The sequence below is a fragment of the Lagenorhynchus albirostris genome, chromosome 7, assembly GCF_949774975.1.
Source record: "Lagenorhynchus albirostris chromosome 7, mLagAlb1.1, whole genome shotgun sequence".
NCBI classification, from domain to species: Eukaryota; Metazoa; Chordata; class Mammalia; order Artiodactyla; family Delphinidae; genus Lagenorhynchus; species Lagenorhynchus albirostris.
Window position 1 is genome coordinate 92680717 of NC_083101.1, and position 21811 is coordinate 92702527.

At 40.8% G+C, this 21811-nt stretch overlaps 1 protein-coding gene across 1 annotated transcript in view; it reads right to left on the bottom strand.

Moving 5' to 3' along the window:
- SHC3 (SHC adaptor protein 3) overlaps window positions 1-21811 on the bottom strand; it is a 140985-nt gene continuing 119174 nt past the window's right edge. Inside the window, exons 11-12 of the mRNA XM_060153563.1 lie at window positions 21489-21784; window positions 1-129 (exon numbers count right to left, since the gene is read on the bottom strand). Of these exons, the coding sequence (XP_060009546.1) occupies window positions 1-129; window positions 21489-21784 (425 nt within the window). The remainder of the gene's footprint in view (window positions 130-21488; window positions 21785-21811) is intronic.

The following is a 21811-nucleotide window of genomic DNA, read 5'->3' on the forward strand; positions in this document are numbered from 1 at the left end:
TCACGGGTTCCTCTCCACCGGCTGCTGAAGGCAGAGCTCGCTCCCGGCAGAGACGATGGGCAGGCTGTTCTCCAGGTGGTGGTTGATGAGGTCGTTGATACTGTCAAAGATCCTGTCCTTTGTGCGGATCTGTGAGGGTGCAGAGGGAAGGTTAGCACCACCCACAGGCAAAGGAAGAAGAACGCCCCCCACTGGGAGTCAGAACTGGAGACGCAGCCTCCTTAGCGACCCAGGGTTTCCCTGTGCTTTCAGAGGTGGTGTCTGCTAAGTCCCTGGTCCCGGCCACTGGCCAGTAAATTCAGTCAGTTCATCTGTCCACCCCTCTGGGACTGAGCCATGGCCTCCCCCACCTTTAGCAACCAGGGGCCGTGGTGAGATCCTCTGCATCCCAACAGCCTCCTCTCTCTGGCTCCCCTCCTGCCCTCATGGGATTCATCCCAGAAACCTCTGTCCTGCACCACCCAGCGGTGTCTGCAGGCTCCCCTGCCCCTGCCACCTGCAGGCCTTTGCCCGGTGGTACTGGCCCAGACCTCTTCTTCCACCTGGGAACCTAGCTCAGCCTCCAGGTCAGCACCTTCAGGCCCCCGTCCTTCCTCACCACCCCTCCCCAGGCCAGCTGTCAGCATCCTGCACAACTGCCAGAAAGGAGCCCACAGTTGTGAGGAGGGGCTCCAAGTTCCCACTGGAGAGTGACCCTTGCTGGGATGGAGGGGCAGTGCTGCACGTTTCTGGTCACTCAGTTCTAAAGCTTAGTAGGGTGCCTGTCCATGAACTTCTCCTGAATAGATGAAGGCCTGAGATGGGGTGAGGGTGCTGGGTGGCGCTTTGCCTCTTCCCTCTGCACAATGGCCCTGTGCTCTGGTCCCTGGGGGTCACCAGTCCCCCCACCCTGAGCCGGTACACTCACAGTATAGACCACACTTGAAGGAGGCAGTATGAGTTCTGGCCAGAAGCAGTGTCCCAGCATGCTCCGGATGCAGCCCCGGGGCCCTACTTCTTTGAGAGGGAATGGAGACGGGGCAGGGAGTAGGCCCCTGGCTGTACCCACTAGTGCTCCAGTCCCATTGATGACCCTCACAATGGGTCTGGGATGCCTGGGTACCCCAACCCCTCTCTCCAGCCTCATTGCTGGGACCCATCCCTCCCTTGGAACAACCAGGGAACAACCATCCCTCCCTCAAGGATCTGAAGGCACATCTATTCTCCTCACTTACTTGTCCCAATATTCTTTCCCCAAGTTATTTTTTTGTTAATTTTATTGGAGTATAGTTGATTTAAAATGTTGTGTTAGTTTCTGCTGTACAGCAATATGAGTCAGTTATACATAAACATATATCCACTCTTCTTTAGATTCTTTTCCCATATAGGTCATTACAGAGTACTGAGTAGAGTTCCCTGTGCTATACAGTAGGTTCTTATTGGTTATCTGTTTTATATATAATAGTGTGCATATGCAAATCCCAATCTCCCAATTTATCCCTCCCCCGCCCCTTTCCCCCTGGTAACCATAAATTTCTTTTCTGCATCTGTGACTCTATTTCTGTTTCGTAAATAAGTTATTTGTAACATCTTTTAGATTCCACATATAAGTGATATCATATGATATTTGCCTTTCTGTGTCTGAATTACTTCACTCAATATGACAATCTCTAGGTCCATCCATCCTTCTCTAAGTTCTTAATCTCACTCTCCTTTCTTAATGTGGCCACCCTTTTTTCTCCCCCTCCATCAACCCACCAATGGGATGTCCATCTCTAGGCCTTCAGTCCCATATCTCATTCTCTCTCTAAATCTATGCTTCAGGTGTGTATATCAGAAGCCCCTGCCCAGGCCATCTGCCCTGGGCTTTAAACTTTTTAAAATTAGGATGCTCTCCTCTCCTGGGTTCCAACTCTGATGTGAGGCTCCTCCCCACCCACCTCTGTAAGCACTGAAGGGGAAGAAACTTCCCAGGCCATGGGGTCCCCTGACTCTTGGGCATTAAGCCTCAGTAAGGGTGTAATCTGATGGGCACATTCAGAAAAAAATCTTTTTGCAAGACTTTCTGGCATCTTTGCATCAAGGTTGTTTAATTCTCCTGGGGCTCCTTAGAATTCCCCACCCAGAAAGACCCCCTGGGTAACACAACAGGCCCCTTCCTTGGATGCTGAAGGCACCCAGGAGCTCAGCTTGAGCCTAGTATTATCGGGGTGTTGCCTTTACATCATTGACTCCTTATTTCCACTTCTTAATGATTAACACTCATTTATGTTCTGGGGCAATAGAGACAGATGAAGAAGGATTTATGTTGGGAAAGTGTCTGGGACAGTGGTCTAAACCTGGGTTCACGTTGGCATCACCTGAGTTGCTCTCAGTAACCCCATGCCTAGGCCAACTTCACCAGGAGCTTGGGATGGGGCCTGGGCACTAGCGTGTTGTATGTTCCCTCCATGATTCCAACATGCTGCCAAGCTGAGGACCACTGGTCAGTGTTTTTGTAGTACGTAGGCTGGCCAGTATAAACATGCACACATGTAAGCACACAGAAGAGTAAGCCATATAAAGAAGTAGGCAGTTTACTTCACTCCTATAAATACTTGCTGAAACTCTGATCTAGCTCCTGCCCAGAGAACTTGCAGCACACAGAGCCATCTGTGTGGACTCACCTGCCATGTGCTGGAAACGCCAATGGCTGATTTTAAAAGCCCAGCAGCCCAGACAAACCTAGGACAAACTTCTCCAGATACATAAAGGGATTCTGCTACAGTGATGACACATGAATGTTAACCCCAGAAAACTACGTTAGGCTTTGCATAGCAAAAAAGCACATAAAAGTGCGGATGAGAGCCTTTGTTTTAGTTCAATACGCATATATTGAAAATGAAGAAAAATCTGAAATCAATAATCTAAGCTTCCACTTTAGGAAACTAGAGAAGGAAAAGCAAGTTAAGTTCAAGTTAAGTAAAGGGAAAGAAATAATAAAAATTAGGGCAGAAATCAATGAAATTGAAATAGGAAATCAATACAGAAAATCAATGATCCCCAAAGCTAGTTCTTTGAAAAGATAAATAAAATCAATAAGCCTCTAACCAGGCTAAGTAAGAAAAAATGAAAGAAGACACAAATTACTAATATCAGAAGTGAAAGAGGGGTCATCACTACAGATCTCACAGACATTAAAAGGATAATAAAGGAATATTACAAATAACTTGAAGCTTTCCCAGTAAGATCAGGAACAAGGCAAGGATGTCCCATCTCATTACTCCTTTTCAACATCGTAGTGGAAGTCCCAGCTAATGCAACAAGTCAAGAAAAGGAAATAAAATGTATGCTGATTGGAAAGGAAGAAATAAAACTGTCTTTGCTTACAGATGATATGATTGTCTATGAATAAAATCCAAAAAAATCAATAGCAACAACCACCAAAATACAAACAAACAACCAAACATTCCTGGAACTAATAAATGATTGTAGCAAGATTGCAGGATAAGAGGTTACTATACAAAAGTCAGTTGCTTTCCTATATATAAGCAATGAACAAGTTGAATTTGAAATTAAAAACATAATACTATTTATTGGGTTGGCCAAAAAGCTTGTTTGGGTTTTTCCCAAAACATCTTATGGAAAACTCCAAACAAACTTTTTGGCCAACCCAGTATATTAGCACCCCCAAAATGAAATAGTTATAAATCTAACAAAATATATACACAATTATATGAGGGAAACTACAAAATTATGAGAGAAAGTTTTAAAAAACTAAATAAATGAAGATATATTCGGTATTCATGGATTGAAAGACTCAATATTGTCAAGATGTCAGTTCTTCCCAACTTGATCTATAGATTCAATGCAGTCCCAATCAAAATCCCAGCAAGATATTGTGTATATTGACAAACTTATTCTAAAGTTTATATGGAAAAGCAAAAGACCAAGTGTAGCCAACACAATACCAAAGGAGAAGAATAAAGTTGGAGGACTGATAATACTCAACTTCAAGTTTTACAATAAAGCTTCAGTAATCAAGATAGTGTGGTATTAGTGAAAGAACAGACAAATAGATCAATGGAACAGAATAGAGAGCCCAGAAATAGACCCACACAAATACAGATGACTGATCTTTGACAAAGAAGCAAAGGCAATACAATGGAGTAAATATTGTCTTTTCAACAAATGGTGCTAGAACAGCAAATTGTGCTGGACAACCACATGCAAAAAACTGAACCTAGACACAAACTGTACACTCTTCACAAAAATTGACTCAAAATGGATGATAAACCTAAATGTAAAATGCAAAACTATAAAACTCTTACAAGATAACATAGGAGAAAACCTAGATGACTGTGGGTTTGATGATGACTTTTTATTTATGATATCAAAGGCATGATCCATGAAAGAAGGAAATGAGAAGCTGGATTTCATTAAAATTAAAAACTTCTGCCCTTCAAATGACACTGTCAAGAGAATGAGAAGACATGCCACAGATGGGAAGAAAATATTTGCAAGAGACATATCTAATAAATAAAATAATATATAATAACAATAAATAATAAAATAATAAGTTTGGACTATTATCCAATACAATATTCTACTATACAAAGAACTCTTAAAACCAATAATAAGAAAAAAAACAACCAGACTTAAAAATGGGCCAAATCAAGAATACATAATGGGGAAAAACAGCCTCTTCAATAAACGGTGTTGGGAAAACTGGACATACAAAAGAATCAAACTAGAATACTTTCTCACACCATATACAGAAATAAAATTGATTAAAGACTTAAATGTAAGACCTGAAACCATAAAAATTCTAGAAGAAGACCTAGGCAGACACTCTCTGACATCGGTTTTAGCAATAGTTTTTTGGACATGTCTCCTCAGGCAAGGGAAATGTAAGCAAAAATGAACAAATGAGATTACATCGAACTAAAAAGCTTTTGTACAGTGAAGGGAACTATCGACAACAAAAAAAGGCCACCTATAGAACGGGAGAAAATATTTGCAAATAATAAGCCCAATACAGGGTTAATATCCAAAATATACAAAAAACTCATACAACTCAACATAAAAAAGAAAAATAACCTGATTAAAAATGGTCAAAGGACCTGAATGGACATTTTTCCAAAGAAGACATACAGATGGCCTGTTGGCCAACCGGCATGGAAAGATGCTCAACATCACTAATCACCACAGAAATGCAAATTAAAACCACAGTGAAATATCACCTCACACCTGTCAGAAGGGCTATTGTCAAAAAGACAAAAAATAACAAGTGTTGATCAGGATGCGAAGAAAAGGGAACCCTCCTACACTGTTGGTGGGAATGTAAATTGATGCAGCCACTGTGGAAAAGCAGCATGGAGATTCGTCAAAAAATTAAAAATAGATTTCCCATGTGATCCAGCAATTCCACCTCACTGTCCTAGCAGTATCTGCAAGGGTGGGAGCAGCAGTGGAGGTGGGAAGTGGTGGGTCAACATCAGGATGTTAATTTTTGGAGTAGAATATCAGGTTTGGGATCTGAGGGCACAGGAGAGACTGAGTGAAGTCTCTGAGCTCTTCTCACCACCCCCCTTCATTGATTCTGGACGTTTTCTCCATCAAGGTTGACTAAGCCAGATGTGGACATCTGTCAGAAGGGACACCCTATGCCCGGGTTTTGCTCTGTAGTCTGGGCTCTTCACCTTGATGAGCAGTGGAAGAGGGCAGTGGTGGACGTGAGTGCCATGAGGATGGGGTGATGCAGGGGGCAGTCATCCAGGAGGGCAAAGGAGAGGACAGCTAAGTTGCAGCCTGGTCTGAGCACACCTGATCACCTCACAGGTGAGCCTCCATGCCCTTGCAGATGTGGGGCTGCTTGATCAGCCCTTTGGAACTCTAACTTTCCAGCAGTATTGGGTTTATGAACTTTTGTTCAAACTGTTCAGAAAGTATAATAATTCCTTGTTGCTTGTATCAACTAGCACAGAAAATTCTACCTTAAAAATAATTTTTTAGGAGCTCTGTAGATGGATAGAATTGTAGTCTCTCTAAATGCAGAACTTTCATCCCAGGAAGATTCTCTGGGGCCCTGCTAGTTCTAAGTGCTCACCTCTGTGAGGCTTCCAGGATGCCAGCTGATAAGGCACTGCTCAAGAAAGTACCAAAAAAGTCCTAATTCCAGCTTAAAGGAGGAAGGCTGGGGCACTCAATGCATCCCCAAGCTGTCTGACCCTGCAGTGCTCACCACCAGAGACCATGCCAAATGTACTTTGGCGGGGGAGAACCCTGGGTGCAGAATGCAGACCCAGGGAGGACAGAGCCATCCCACAAAGCTAACCTGATAACTTTGTGAAAATCTGTGAACACAGAGCAAACTAGGAAGAGAAGAAGCACAGAGTAGCGTGGACAGCAGGCTCTCCTGCAAGCCTGCCTGGACTGCTGAGAAGCGGAGGTTGGACGCTCACCTGCATCCTTACAGGTGAGGCTCAGCCATCCCTTTCCCAGGATAGAAGCTGTGTGCCTTTTGCTCCCTCTAGTGGCTGGCAGAACACAGTGGCGAAGAAATTGAACTGAGAGCTGGAAGCTTCCTTCAATATTATCTGGTGTTGCCCTCCCCAAACATTTTCTTCTTAGCCATGAAGCAACCCTGTGACACAAAGCCCCAGGCAGAGGCCCCAAAATGTACAGGCCAGGAAGGATGCGTTCACTAGACTGTGGTTTTCAGCTTGAGCAGCATCAAAAGCCCCTAGGGTCTTCTGGAAGCACAGACTGCCTGACACCCCCACCCCAAGAGATTCTGACTCAGCAGGTGGAGCCTGAGAATTTGCATTTCTAGCAGGTTCCAGTGGACAGGGGACCCCACTCTGAGAACCACTGGGCGAGAAGAGTACAGCTTGAAGCTCTGTTGGTCTAATTGCTTTGTTGACAGGAACGTGACAGTACCTGCCCTGTTCATTCAGCCCCTCCACCCACCCAGTATCAAAACAGAAATGATGGGACATTCTCAAGATGCTCCACTGAGATGTAAACCAGCCAGACACCAGCGCTTTCCTTCGTCACCCAGCTGGGTGCCAAGCAGCATTCTGTGTGCTTTGTGAACTACCATCGGACCTCCCCCCCAACCCCCAAGATAACTGTCTGGTGTAGTGACAAGAAGCCAGTTTCAAGCACCTGGGTTCACCTCCCCACCTGTCACCTCCTAATGGTGCCCTTTAGGGCAAGTTACTGACCTCTCTGAGCCTTCATTCCCATGTAAATTTGTTATCATAATAGTCCTACTTCATAGGATTCTCATCAGAAGTAACTGATTAATGTGCATGAAGAATTTCACACAGTGCAGGGCCCCTAGTACATGCTCAGTAAATGTTTGCTGTTCCTGTTTTTCATACCATACTGAGCAGTTTAAACTTACCCTGAAGGCCATCCTGGAGAGATTTAGAGCAGGGAATGACATTAGCGGAGCCTCCTGCTGGCAGTGAAGGGTGGGGGGAAATGCACTGACAATCCAGGAAGAGAGGGACCCTTTCAGAGATATTTAGGGGATTGGTCAGTCAGAGAATGTGGAGTGTGAGAGGGAGGTGCTGGTGGCAGAGGCTTGCTGACTGGGCAAGCCATGGGAAGGCATCCAGGGGGCAGCTGGGGTGAGGAGCTGGGAACGATGGGATGATACCTTCCCCTTTAGACGTGGTAGGCTCAAGTTGCCTAGAACACTTATGTGGAGTTGCTCTGTAGGCATTTAGAAATTGTGCATTTAAAAATGGTATATTAAGGGAGTTCCCTGGGGGCCTAGTGGTTAGGATTCCAGGCTTTCACTGCCACAGCCCGGGTTCAATCTCTGGTTTGGGAACTGAGATCTCACAAGCCACGTGGTGCGGCCAAAAAAAAAAAAAAAATCATGCCTTAAGGAGTACATTCAATCGATGACAAAATGATTACATTCAGCCCCGTCCAAAGGGTGGCACTAGAACAGGCAAAGCTGTCAGTTGAAGATGTCTCCTGATGAAAACTCTGATTCCACAGGAACAGTTGCACATACAGACCTGCAGCCCTCTGTCTACTGTCTCAGCTTTGGCTGGATCCACTGACATCTTCCCACCCCCAAAAGTTCATGCCTGAATGCAACCTAACACAGATAGGATGTAGACCCACCCTGGCCACATTGCCTGGCTTCTTCCAGACTTGAAATTAAGGTGCAGTCCAAGTCCCTCCTAAACCCAATGGCCACAGTGCTGGATCCACATCAGCCCCCGGGGCTGCAATGCCAAGGGTCGTACTTGGAATCTTGCACGCCAGTTGCTTACATTTTCCAATTGATGCCTTGCTCCACATGTACACTCATTTTCCATCCAAACTGTAAGCTTGATCATGAATCCCTGCACAGCTGGGATCCTGGAGATCTTCCAATCTCCCCCTCCCACCCCATGGTTTCCCTGACCAGCCACATCCAGGGGGGGACTATTTTGGGCTGCCTGGCCCTGGTTCCTTCTAGGTGTAATGTCCCTTCTTTTTCCAGTTCCAAGGTACTAAGGAGCCTCAATCATCCCCAAGTTTACCCAAAAGTCAGCAAAGTCTGTTTCTGATAATAGAAGAGAAAAAAGGTAGAAGCCTGACCACGGTATCCAAAAGGGAAATTCATAGGAAATGTTCACCAATCAGGGTTTCTTCAGAGCCATGCCAGAGAAGCACAGAAATGTTGTGGACACATTAGCTCCAAGCTCCCCTGGGGCACTGGTGTATTTACAGAAAAAAAGGAGGGAAGGTCCCTTACCAAATATTGAGTGGGGAAGATACTAAAATGTACCTATGTGTTTTTACTTCTTTAATTTTGTAATTGTCTATAGAAAATAGAGATGGGTGAGTAGCTGATGTTTTACATCATTAAATGATTCTCTTTTTACAGGAAAGGCATGAGTAAAGAAATTCTAATTTAAAATGTAAGGCTGAGTATAGGCATTGTCTTATCCCATCTTCGCCAAACCCAGTGAAATGACAGTAGAGGAATAAACTTCTAAAACAAAAAAGAAGGATGTGGATTGCCAGTGGATACTGTAACATCAGCACACTGTGGGCTAGCAGAAAAGAGGAAGGCTGTTGAAATAAAAGAGTGAGGAGGAGGGTAGCCTAGAATGTAGAGGGGAGGGCAGATCCTGCAGCTGAGGAGAGAGAGGAGCAATGGTGGGAGGGAGAGCAGTTAGGCTGCCTGGAGAATGCTCCAGAGTAACTTAGCCAGCAGCTCCACCACCCCCTCCTTCCCCTTTGCCTCCTTATAGCCAAACTAGTATTTTGCCTTCAGGGAAGAAGCCAGAGAATGTTTATCCAAAGAAATTAAATAAGACGTCTGGGGAAAATTAAGGCTATAGGAGGGTAAAGGTGATTCCAAGTAAAACGCTCCTGGGAGGTACCCAGCGTAAAAGTCCGAGCCCCCTCCACTCCTTCTCACCCTACAGTCCTCTAATCTGTCATACAATAGCTTCCCTTCACCTAATCCCCTCCAAAATATCCCTACCCCATGTCTCACCCACCACACACACATAATCTCAGTCAGTCTTCAATGCTAATGCCAGGAAAGACTAGAGGGAAAGATACCTAAATGTATTACAGCAGAGGAGATCCATCCCAGGAAAATCAGTCCAGTCTCTTGTTCTTCTATATGGCAAGGAAATGTACTGGGCATCTTAAGAATGTCAGTACCATGAAAAGAAAAATCATGATAAGCAAACAAACACCTGACCCCACAAGTTAAGTTGGAAAATAGACAAAATATTAAAAACAACTCATATTAATAACACCAAAAAGTAAAAATGTTCTTCTTCTTTTTAACCATTAAAAAGAACAAGATGCACAAAAAAGTAAAACAATCAGAAGATAACAAATTATCCTTTAGAAATTAAATATACAATTTGTAAAATTATACATATATTAAGTTTGGAAGATCATCAAGGAAAGCTTTCAGAACATAGAGCAAATTTCAAAGAACTGGAAACTTGCAGGAAAGAAGAGACAGAAGATCAATCCAAGAGATCCATCCCCTCAACAAGGTGTTCTAAGGGGAAAGAATAAAGAAAGTAAGAAATTATCAAAGAAATAATATAAGGAAATTGCTATGACCTAAGAAAAAACAAAAATTTTCAGATGGAAAGGGTTCATCACATCTCTGGAAAAATGAATAAGAAAAGGTACACACAGATTCATGACCACGTCATTGTAGAAGGTAAAGAAAAAAACTAAAAATGTCTAGTAGGTAAAGAAAAAGTAATCTACAAAAGATTAAGAATCAGAGCAGCCATGCTACAGGCAACCATAAGGTGAATCAAAGTGACTTCAAAATATATTTTCAGACATGTAGGAATGAGAAAGTTCATGCCCATGCACCTGTTTTGAGAAATAACTCCAATTAAAGTGAGTGAAAACCATAAAAGAGGAAGATATAGTATACACAACAGGCTGAAACTCACCCAAGACTCCAATGAGACTATGTCCTTAGAATAATGGGTTTGCTTTAGTAATCTATTAGTCCACATTAGAACAGAAAATCAGACTATCTTCATGCATGTTCCAAAAATAGTTGGAATGAGCTGGATAATAGTAATGACATGGTGAGGAAAACTTAGGTCTCTTCTCTCAAGAAGGCAATTAGAAACTTCAATATTAACTTATTTAAAAGTAATTGTATAAAATAATATGAATATAATGTAATGTTGGGCCTAACATAGAAATGTAATATATGTATAACATATTTGCCAATAACAGTACAAAGGAGGTGGGCAGAGCAAAGCTGCATTAGGCTAAGGAAATAATTTCAGAGGGTAAGGTAATATAACAATGCATTGTTAAGTCTGTAACATTAATATAATAGATTTAATATGTATAACAATAATGCCACACTAAGGGGATAAAATCTCTGACCAAAATGGAATGAAACTGGGACTCAACAGCAGGAAAAGAATTCAGAAACTCACAAATACATAGAAATTCAAAAAAAACTCCTACATAATTAATGAGTCAAAGAGATATCAGGAGGGAAATAAGAAAATACTTAAAATAAATGAAAACGAAGACACAACAGACCAAACTTATGAGCTACAGCTATACTTAAGAAATTTATAGCTGTAAATGTCTATATTAAGACAGACAAAATCTCAAATCAATAACATAACCCCTCACTTAAATACCCTGAAAAAAAGAAGAGTATACTAAACTTAAGGCAAGCAGAAGAAAGAAAATCATAAAGATTAAAGCAGAGATAAACAAAATGGAGAATAGAGAAACAATAGAAAAAAAATCAATGAAACCAAAAGTTGGTTCTTTGAAAATGTCAACAAACTTGACAAACCTTTAGCTAGATTGACCAAATTAAAAAACAAAGAAGACTCAAACTACTATACTTAGAAATGAAAAGGGGAACATTTTCCCCACATTATAAAAATAAAAAAGATTATAAAAGAATACCATGGAAAATTTTATGCCAACCAATTTGATATTAGGTGAAATGGACAAATTCTTAGAAAGACACAAACTATCAAAACTGACTCAGGAAGAAATACAAAATCTGAATACACCTATAACAAGTGAAGATATTAAGCAGTAAACAGAAGTACCCCAAAAGAAAAGCCCAGGACCAGATAACTTCACTGCTGAATTCTATCAAATGTTTAAAGAAAAATTAATATAAATTCTTTGGAATTTCTTCCAAAAAGTAGAAGATGAGGGAATACTTCCAAATTCAATCAATGAGGCCAGTAGTACCCTGATACCAAAACCAGACAAAGAAACTACAAGAAAAGAGAACTACAGACTAATATCTCTTATGAATATGGATGCAAAAAATCCTCAACAAAAAGTACTAGCAAACCAAATCCAGAAACGTATAAAAATAATTATACACTATGACCAAGCAGAATTTATTCCAGGAATGCAAGGTTGGTTTAACATCTGAAAACCGATTGATGGAGTTGAACATATCAATAGAATAAAAAACAAAAATCACATAATTATTTCAATAGGCACATAAAGAGCATTTGACAAAATCCAACACTTTTTCATGTTAAAAGATACTCAAAAAAGTAGAAGGAAATTTACTTAACCTGATAAAGGACATCCACAAAAACTCACAGCATCATACCTAATGGTGAAAGATTGGATGCTTTCCCCTTAAGATAAGTAAAAAGATAAAGACGACCACTCTTGCCACTTCTATTATTCTATTGGATGTTCTAGCCAGGGCAAATAGTCAATAAAAAGAAATAAAATGCATCCAGATTTGAAAGAAGTAAACTATCTCTATTCACAGATAATATGATCTTATATGTAGAAAACACTAAGGAATCACTAAAAACTACTATTAGAACTAATAAATGAGTTCAGCTAGTTTGCACGATATAAGATTAATATAAACAATTAATTGTAGTTATATACTTGCAAAGAACACAATGAGAATGAAATTGAGAAAACAATTGCATTCATGAGTGCATCCAAGAAACAAATATATAGAGAGGAATAAATTTAACAAAGTAAGTGGAAAACTTACACTCTGGAAACTAAAAAAACATTGTCAAAAGAAATTAAAGATCTAGATAAGTGGGAAAACATCCCATGTTAATGGACAGAAGACAGCATTGTTAAGATGGCAATACTCTCTATCCCCCAGTTGATCTGTACATTCAACACAATTCCTATAAGAAACCCATCTGACTTCTTTGTAAAAATTGACAAGCTGTTTCTAAAATGTATATAAAATTGTGAGGTTCCCTGAATAGCTAAAACGATCTTGAAAAAGAACAAAGTCAGAGGACTCACTCTCTTTGACTTAAAAACTTACTACTAAGCAACAGTAATCAAGGCAATGTTGTACTGCCATAAAGGTAGACATAGGGATCAACAGAATGGAATTGAGATGCAGAAATACACCCACACATATATGGTCAATCGATTTTCAGCAATGCCAAACATATTCAATGGGGGAAAGAATAGTCTTTTCAACAAATGATGCTGAGAAAACTGGATATCCACCTGTAAAATAATAAAATCGAAACATTGCCTCACCCCAAATATACAAATTAACTCAAAATGGACCAAAAGCCTAAATGGAAAAGCTAACACTATAAAACTCTTAGAAAAAACAGAGGGATAAATATTCATGAAAAAGACTTTAAAATAACTTGAAGGTGCCTTAAAGATGCTCAAAGAACTAAATAAAGATGTGGAGAAAGTCAAGAAAATGATGTACGAAAATAATAGAAACATCAATAAAACCTATTTAGAAAACCTAAATAGGAACCAAAATGAAACTCTGGAGTGGAAAAGCACAAGACAGAAGAAAGAATCAGGGAGCTTGAAGATAGGACAATTGAAATTTTTGAGTCCCAGGAACAGAAGGAAAAAAGATTGAAGAAAAGTGAACAGAGCCTAAAGGACCTGTGGGATACCATAAAATAGATCAACATATGCATTGCTAGAATGCTAGAGGGAGAAGAGAGTAAAAAGAGAAAGACATAGTACTTAAAGAAATAATGACAGAAATTTTCCAAATCTGATTAAATACATGAGTATAAACGTCCAAAAAGCTCAATGAACTCTAATAAGGATGAATATAAAGAGACCAACAAAACTGATCATTAGAGAAATGCAAATCAAAACTACAATGAAATACCATCTTACATCCATTAGGATGGCTACTATCAAGAAAATAGAGGGCTTCCCTCGTGGAGCAGTGGTTGAGAGTCCGCCTGCCGATGCAGGGCACACGGGTTCATGCCCCGGTCCGGGAAGATCCCACATGCCGCGGAGCAGCTAGGCTCGTGAGCCATGGCCGCTGAGCCTGCGCGTCCGGAGCCTGTGCTCCGCAACTGGAGAGGCCACAACAGTGGGAGGCCTGCATACAGCAAAAAAAAAAAAAAAAAAGAAAATAGAAAATAAATGTTGGAGAGGATGTGTAGAAATTGTACCCTTGTATACTGCTGGTGGGAATGTAAAATGGTGCAGCCACTGTGGAAAAAATATGATGGTTTCTCAAGAAAATATTACAAATGAATTACCATATGATCCAGCAAATCCACCTTTGGATATATACTATAAAAGTCGAAAGTGGGGTCTGGAAGAGATATTTGCATACCCATATTCATAGCATCATTTTTCACAATAGCTAAAACATGGAAGCAACCCAAATATCCATCCACTGATGAATGGATAAGCAAAATGCGATACAATGCGATACATACATATAATGGAATATTATTTAGCCTTAAAAAGGAAGGAAATTCTGACACATTCTACAATGTGGATGAAACCTGAGGGCATTGTGCTAAGTGAAATAAACCAATTACAAAAAGACAAATACTATATGATTCCACTTATATGAGGTATACTTACAGTAGTCAAAATCATAGTTACAGAAAGTAAAATGGTGGATGCCAGGGACTGGGGGTTGGGAATGGGAAGTTATTGTTCAATAGGTATAAAGTTTCAGGTTTAAAAGATGAGAAGGGTTCTGGAGATGGATGGCGGTGGTGGTTGCCTAACTATATAAACATACTTAATATCATTGAACTGTACACTCAAAAAGTAGTTAAGATGGTAAATTTTATATTACATATATTTTACCACAATAAAAAGTGAAGAGAAAAAAAAGAAAAGGAAGAAATGTAGGCAAAGGATCTGAATAGTCATTTCTCCAAAGAAGATACACACACGGCCAATAAGCACATGAAAAAACGCTCAACCTCATTAGTCATCAAGGAAAATGCAAATCAAAACCACAATGGTATACCACTTTACATCCACTAGTATGTCTAGAATCAAAAAGTCAGATAATAACAAGTGTTGGTGATGATATAGAGGAATTAGAACCCTTATACACTGCTGGTTGGAATGTAAAATGGTATAGCTGCTTTGGAAAACCGTCTGGCATTTCATCAAGAGACAAAGTACAGAGTTACCATTTGACCTAGCATCCCACTCTTAGATATATATCCAAGAGAAATGAAACATATGTCCATGCAAAAACTTGTACGTACCATTTATAGCTGCATTATTCACAATAGCCAAGTGTCCATCAACAGACTAATCATAAACTGTGGTATGTCCAAAAATGGAATATTATTCATCCATAAAAAGGAATGGAGTGCTCACACATATTACAGCATGGGTAAGCCTTTAAAACATTATGTTAAGTGAAAGAAGTTAGTCAAAAGTCCACATATTATATAATTCTATTCATACATATGTCCAGAATTGGATAATCTATAGAGACAGAAAATAGCTGAGTGGTTCCTAGGGCTGCGGGATCGGAGGATAGGGAGGTGATAGCTAAATGGTACAGCATGAAAATATTCCAAAATGGACGGTGATGATGGATGCTCATATCTGCGAATATACTAAAAACCACAGAATTATACACTTCAAGTGTGTATTATGTAAATTCTGTCCCAACAGAGCTGTTTTTAAAGATCTTTATGTTTACCAATTCATAGATAATACAAGAAACAAGAAACAAGTTAAATAATGCCACAAGAAAGCAAGGACACAAATCACTACGTGGGAAATTCTACAGACAAATGTCCAGTTCACCAAACAAATCAAGGTGTAGAGGGAAACAGAAAGAAAGCTTCTACGGAGTGCGAATCTTGAGACATAATGAAATGCATGACGTGGATGGACCATCTATGGATTCTGATTCCAACAAACTTACTATAAAAAGAATATCTTTGAGATAATCAGGAAACTTTGAGTATGTTTAGTAATTAGTTTTGGTTTTTGTTGGCTATAACAATGACATGTTGTTGTTGTTGTTTTAATGTCCTTATTGGTAGGGATGCGTGCTAAGGTAGTTATACTAGGAATGATAGGAGGCCCAGGATCTGTTATGAAATACTTTGCAAAGCTCCTCTTCCCTTTCCTTTCCTCTCCTTTTCCTTCCTAAGTGAACAAAAAGTCCAAATGCCAAGAAGACAGGTGTCTGTGATGTGGGGGTCATGTAGCCACAATGGCCCCAAATGGCATCCCAGAGTGCGGGCAGAGTGGGTATGCCCAAGGGCTGGATGGATGGATGGACTGGCACAGGGTGTCAGAAGCGTCCATGCCAAGGAGAAGGTTGGGCAGCCCACCATGGAAGTCACAGCCAAGGAGGGGGAGGGCATGTATGTAGGAGGATCGAGCAGTGTGGGTGTCAAAACATGAACAGGGTGAGGCGGGAACCCATGTGGGGACAGCTGGGCAGAGGAGTCGAAATCCAGGCTTGATGAGGCAGGTTTCCACATACAAGGAAGTTCATCAAATAGGTAAAAACATTAAGAATAATGGGAGTCAGGTTTCTCATTGTTGGAGAAGGGAGTCCCTTATTTGTTATGGCAGCACAGGCTAGACTGACTGGTACAAAGGGAATTTCAAAATAACAACAGGGCTTTATTAAGTGGAGGGATCAGGGGGCTTTTTGTTTTCTTAATTACCCTGAGAAGAAAATAAAAACCTGATAAATGTGGATGTTGGATGGTTGTCATGGTTTGGTGAGTTCAGGAATGCAAAAGCCCCTGTACACGCTCTCAAACATGCCATAACCTGAGACTACGTTGACGAAGCCCATGGAATACCCAGCAACGTGCAGCCGTAGCTTGTTCAAATGCAAGCACAGTGCCCACATCACTTTGCTGGCCCTTCAAGGCCAAAGTGATGAATCAATGATAAATGACTCAGGGAATAATTTTAGACACAGAGGGCTGACTAAATGATTCTGAAAGATGTTGAAAAGAAAAAAAAGTGCACCAGACTCCATATCTGAGGCTGTTCCTACAGACCCATTCGCCGGCTTCTTTTCAGCTGCTGTTATCTAGGGTCGGTAGCCTCAGCACCTCTGCAGGAGCTCAGAAGCCCTGCCACAGTGATCCTTGTCACCCACATTTCCAGCTCGCCCAGGCGCCCTCGTCTTGAACAATCAGTGCACAGTGGGAAGGCACATAGGTTGGTATACTCTGGAGTAAATTTAGACGTAGAACTGTTTTGCATCCTTATTTATCTGAGTAATCTGTTCTGCCAAGTTTCCGCCTTTATAGTCAGGGACCAACCAATTACCATGAAAATCAGATGAATAAATATTGAAGAGAATGTGTTCATCGTCTATTTTGGTGTCCTCACAGCAAGGAAGTGACATTACGTTTTTAATTAAGTCTTTCATTTCCATTTTCTTTTTCAGCTAAAGCTGTCCTCCATAGGATCAATTAAGCTAGATAATCAGATCCCACAAAAAGCCCCCCAAAAGAACAGTTATTAGTAGGTGTGATTTACAGATTTTCTCAACCATACTGCAAATTTCTCCTCCAAAATTAAAGCTGTAGAGACAGCACAGCTTGGGGTGTTTGGGCTTGCTCAGACACCTGGTCTAACTTCACGTCCTCCTTGTCTTCTACATTATCTTGATACTGGTTCATGAATGTATAATATATTAGTAGTAGTACGTATCTTCTGTAAATCATCTTTTTGTCTATAAGAACTGAGTGAACAAAAAAACTAATCGTCTTTGATCTATAAGAGGGTATAATTTAGCTAAATTTTAACTTTAAAAAAATACCTAAAATTTTCAACTGAAATATTCATATTCTCATAGGATTTCTATTTCCCTCCTATTTTCCTTTAGATAACTACAACTAATTTAATAGGTAGCCAATGCAAATGGAAAGAACTCTGGACTGAGTCTGTGTAGAAAATCTCACTTGTGACCCCAGCTCACCTTCTTCGGTCCTCAACCTCCTAACCTGAAAAAGCCTGAGGTTGATTTATGTATTCAGTTATCTAATGCTTATTGAACACAAGCTATGTGCCAGGCACTATTCTAGATGGTGGGAAATACTGCAATGAACAAGACTGATACCCTCTTGGAGATTATAGTCTAGTGGGGGAAACGAAATAATAAACAAATTAGCAAATAAATGAGTGCTTGTTTGTGGTAAGTGCTTAAGGGTAAAAATAAATCAGGGTAAAGAAATAGGGGGTATCTAGGGGATTCTATTTGAGGTAAAATGGTGGGGGAAGTCTCCTCTGGCCTGAGTAAGCCTAGATCATTGTAAGAGGTGTATAACCACATAATCTTGACACCCAAACCAGACGAGCACACACAAGAGAAGGAAGCAAAGACAATGAAGACAGATTTCTCTCATGAACTGTGCCTGAAAAATCCTAAAGGAAATATTAGGACTCCAAATCCATGATTACTATGTCAAGACCAAGCAGGGTTTATGCCAGGATGCAACATCAGAAAAATCTACCTGTGTAATTTCCCACATGAATGGACTTTAGGAAAAAAATCATGGTATTATCTCAAAATCTGCTGAAGAAGCACTTGATAAAGTTCAACACCTATACATGATAAAAGTAGTTGGTCAATTAATATGTATAAATAGGTAATGAGAGCAGAGATTGCCCTTTTAACTGGCTCATGGACATATCCCAGGTGCCAAAAACAATGCCTGGATTAGTAGTCATCCAGTACACATTTGTTGAGTGAATGAATGAACGAAGTCTTTTAGGTTGATAAGGACATCTACCAAAAGCTTACATCATCCTTAAGGGAACAATACCTCAAACATTCCTTCAGGTTGGAAGCTGAACAAGGGCGCCCTCTCCTGGCCAATGCTCAAAGGTGTCCTCTAATGTCTGGGATTGGAAGGCAGGCGAAAAAACTCAGTGTTTGCAATGGCAACGACCGCTGGTCCAGTAAAACGACCACAATCAGCAAAATTTCCAGGCTCAAGATCACACTACTTTCCTCTCCCTGCAGCAACAACTACTGAGAAAAAGTGATCAAAAATAACATACCACTTACAACAAGAACTAAAACTATCCCTAGGAAGCAACCTAACAATGGAAACAGAAGAACTTTCTGGAGAGAATTTTAATATTCTAACAAAAGACATCTTAAAACTAAATAAGTGGAGACATGCCATGTTCATGGAGGTGATTATTTAATATTGAAAAATGTCAGCTCGCCCCAAATTAATCTGTAAATTCAGTGCAAGTCCTATCGAAACCCCAGCATGTATTTTTGGTGACCTAATAAACTGAATCTAAAATCAGTACAAAGAATAAAGGTCTGAGAATAGCTAAGACAACTTATAAAAAGGAGACTCAAGAGGAAGGACACACACCACCAGATATTAAGACAGTTTAAGGCTGTAATGACTAAAGCAGTATGGAACTTGCACAAGAAACAGACAGTCAAATCAGTAGAACAAAACTGAGAGTCCAGAAACAGACCCATGACACAGAGACTTAGTGTGTAATAGAGGGAGCATCACTACCACAGAGAAAAGGTGAATTATTTGGTAAATAGTGACGGGAGAATTGGCTCACTACATGGCGATTTTTAAAATGTTGGGTCCTATCTTATATCATCTTCCAAAGTAACTTCAGTTGGAATTGAAAGGTAAATGTGAAAGACAAACAATAAAGCTAGTAGGAGAAAATATATAGTACCGTACATCTGTGATTTGTAGGTGAGAAACCTTTTAAAACTCAAAACTATAAAGCATAAAGGGGAAAATTGATGGATTCAGCTACATTCCCCAAAAAAAGACTTTTATCTGATGAAGAATGTCACAGACAAAACTGTCTCATAGGTGAAGATGTGGGAGAGTACATATGGAGATTCTATTGCTGGAATAAACTCAAGAAAACCCAATAAGAAGATTAAAAGAGAAACATGGAGGAAAGATAGGAACATAAAATTTATGGAGAAACCTGTTAAAGTGCAATCAAAGAATTGCACAGCAAACAATGAGACATCACTTCACTCCCCACCCGCACCAGATTAGCAAAACTAGATAGAGAAAGGGTGGGTGTGGGACCCTCACACTCTGCTGCTGCACATGTCAGTAGCCCAGCCATTCTGGATGCAGATGCAACCCCTGATGACATTAAATGTATGTACACCCTATGATCAAACACTCCTGGGATATGCCCCAGAGAGACCATCCCAGGTGCAGGGGAAACAGGCACGAGGTTTGCAGCACCTTCAGTTTTTCAATGTTTCACAAGAGAGCTCAGGAAGTGATGTGCAGATGGTGTATCCAGTGAGCCCCAGATGGCCCACCCAAGTAACAATTCAGTATATGGAAGGCACTACTGACAGATCTTAAAAACATGTACCGAAGGGAAAAAGAAAGAAATGATTTGTGGAATAACATCATGTTTGTTTGCAAATTTCTGAAACACACAAACACAAAATATGTATTTTCCCTGGTGTGCATATATGCAAAAAAAATCCACACAACGAAAGAAGGTGAATTGGATATATGTTACATTCATGGGAAGTGGTTGCCCAGCTGGAGAATGGAAGAGAAGAGAAGGTGCAGAGGTCTAGGGAGCTGAGGTGTGCAGGCAACTTAGTCTAGACACCTGAGGCAACAAATCATCTCAGGTAACACCGCCTCTTTCCCCAAACACAAACAGTTAAATTGTGTCCAAGTTCAACTGAAGACTGTCTTCATCCCTACCTGTCAATCAAAAAATGCAATGTCCTTCATAGAGAACAGACTTGTGGTTGCCAAGGGGAAGGGGAGATTGGGGAGGAAAGGATTAGAAGTTTGGGTTTAGCAGATGCAAACTATTATATATAGAATGGATAAACAGCAAGGTCCTACTGTATAGCACAGGGAACTATATTCAGTATCCTGTGATAAATCATAATGGAAAAGAATATGAAAAAGAATATATATATATGCATAACTAAGTCACTTTGCTGTACAGCAGAAATTAACACAACATTGTGAATCAACTACATTTCAATACATTTTTTTTTAAATGCCATGTTCTTAACCACTATTGAGATAACTCTACCTGCTGCTTTGTTTTCACTGGATAAAAAAATTTTAAACAACAATCCTGGAATTTACTCAATGGTTAGGCTAAGGTAACTATATTTATTAAACTTAGTAATTCTTGGACTGTGCCAGGGTGAAGTCAAATTTATTTATTGACTGAAAGATGGTATATTCAGTCAACCCCATAGAATTATTCAGACACAACTGTACTGCCAGGAAGTGCCAAAATCACTGTCATGAGGTATTACTTCTCTGGGTGGGAAAGCAAGAGACTAATTAATAGGAGGCTTACTTACTTCTTCATCACATTTTATAACCTGCAAATAAAAACTGGTGATTCAACTTGTAGAGATATTTGAGGTAAATATTAAAAGCCCAGGAGCCCTGTACTTCTTTGTCCACTATGAACATATCTGAAAGGACAACTTTCTCAGTTTTTGTATTTATTTTAAAGAACATGAGAATTAAACCTTTCAACCCAGGCCCTGGGGATTTCCAAGTTTTGTAACTTGCACAGGGGGTCCTGACCATGGGCTCCTGTAGCTTGGCTCTGGCCTGAAAGCGTAAGTCCTCTGGGCCTGGTCTCCAGGGCCCTGAAGAAGTGACCGTCAGGACTCAGCAGGCATATGTGAGTAGAGGAGGGAAAGTGGTCCCCAGTGCAGTGACCCAGGGTAGACTGTCGGAGGGAGGTTGCCCAGTGCAGGCCACACTCCGACCTGTGCTCACCGTGCCTTCTGGGTCCACGAGCAGCAGGTGCTTGGCCTGTCCATTGTGCATGCCAGTGAGGACAAAGGAGCCTGGGTTGGTGGTGCTCTTCCTGACCAGGAAGTCTCCATCTCTCTTCAGTAGCCCCTCTGCCTCCTTCCTGCTCATCTCCCCTTGGTACCAAGGCTCTGCTTTCAGCTCTTCCAGCATCTTAGCATCCGGGGCTCTGGGTGAGACGGGGCTGATGCACTCCACGGAGGCTGCCTTGCTCAACACAGGCCCCAAGGACTGGTTCTTGAGAGCATCTTCAAAAGGTTCTGCCAACAACATTTGCCAGCAACACG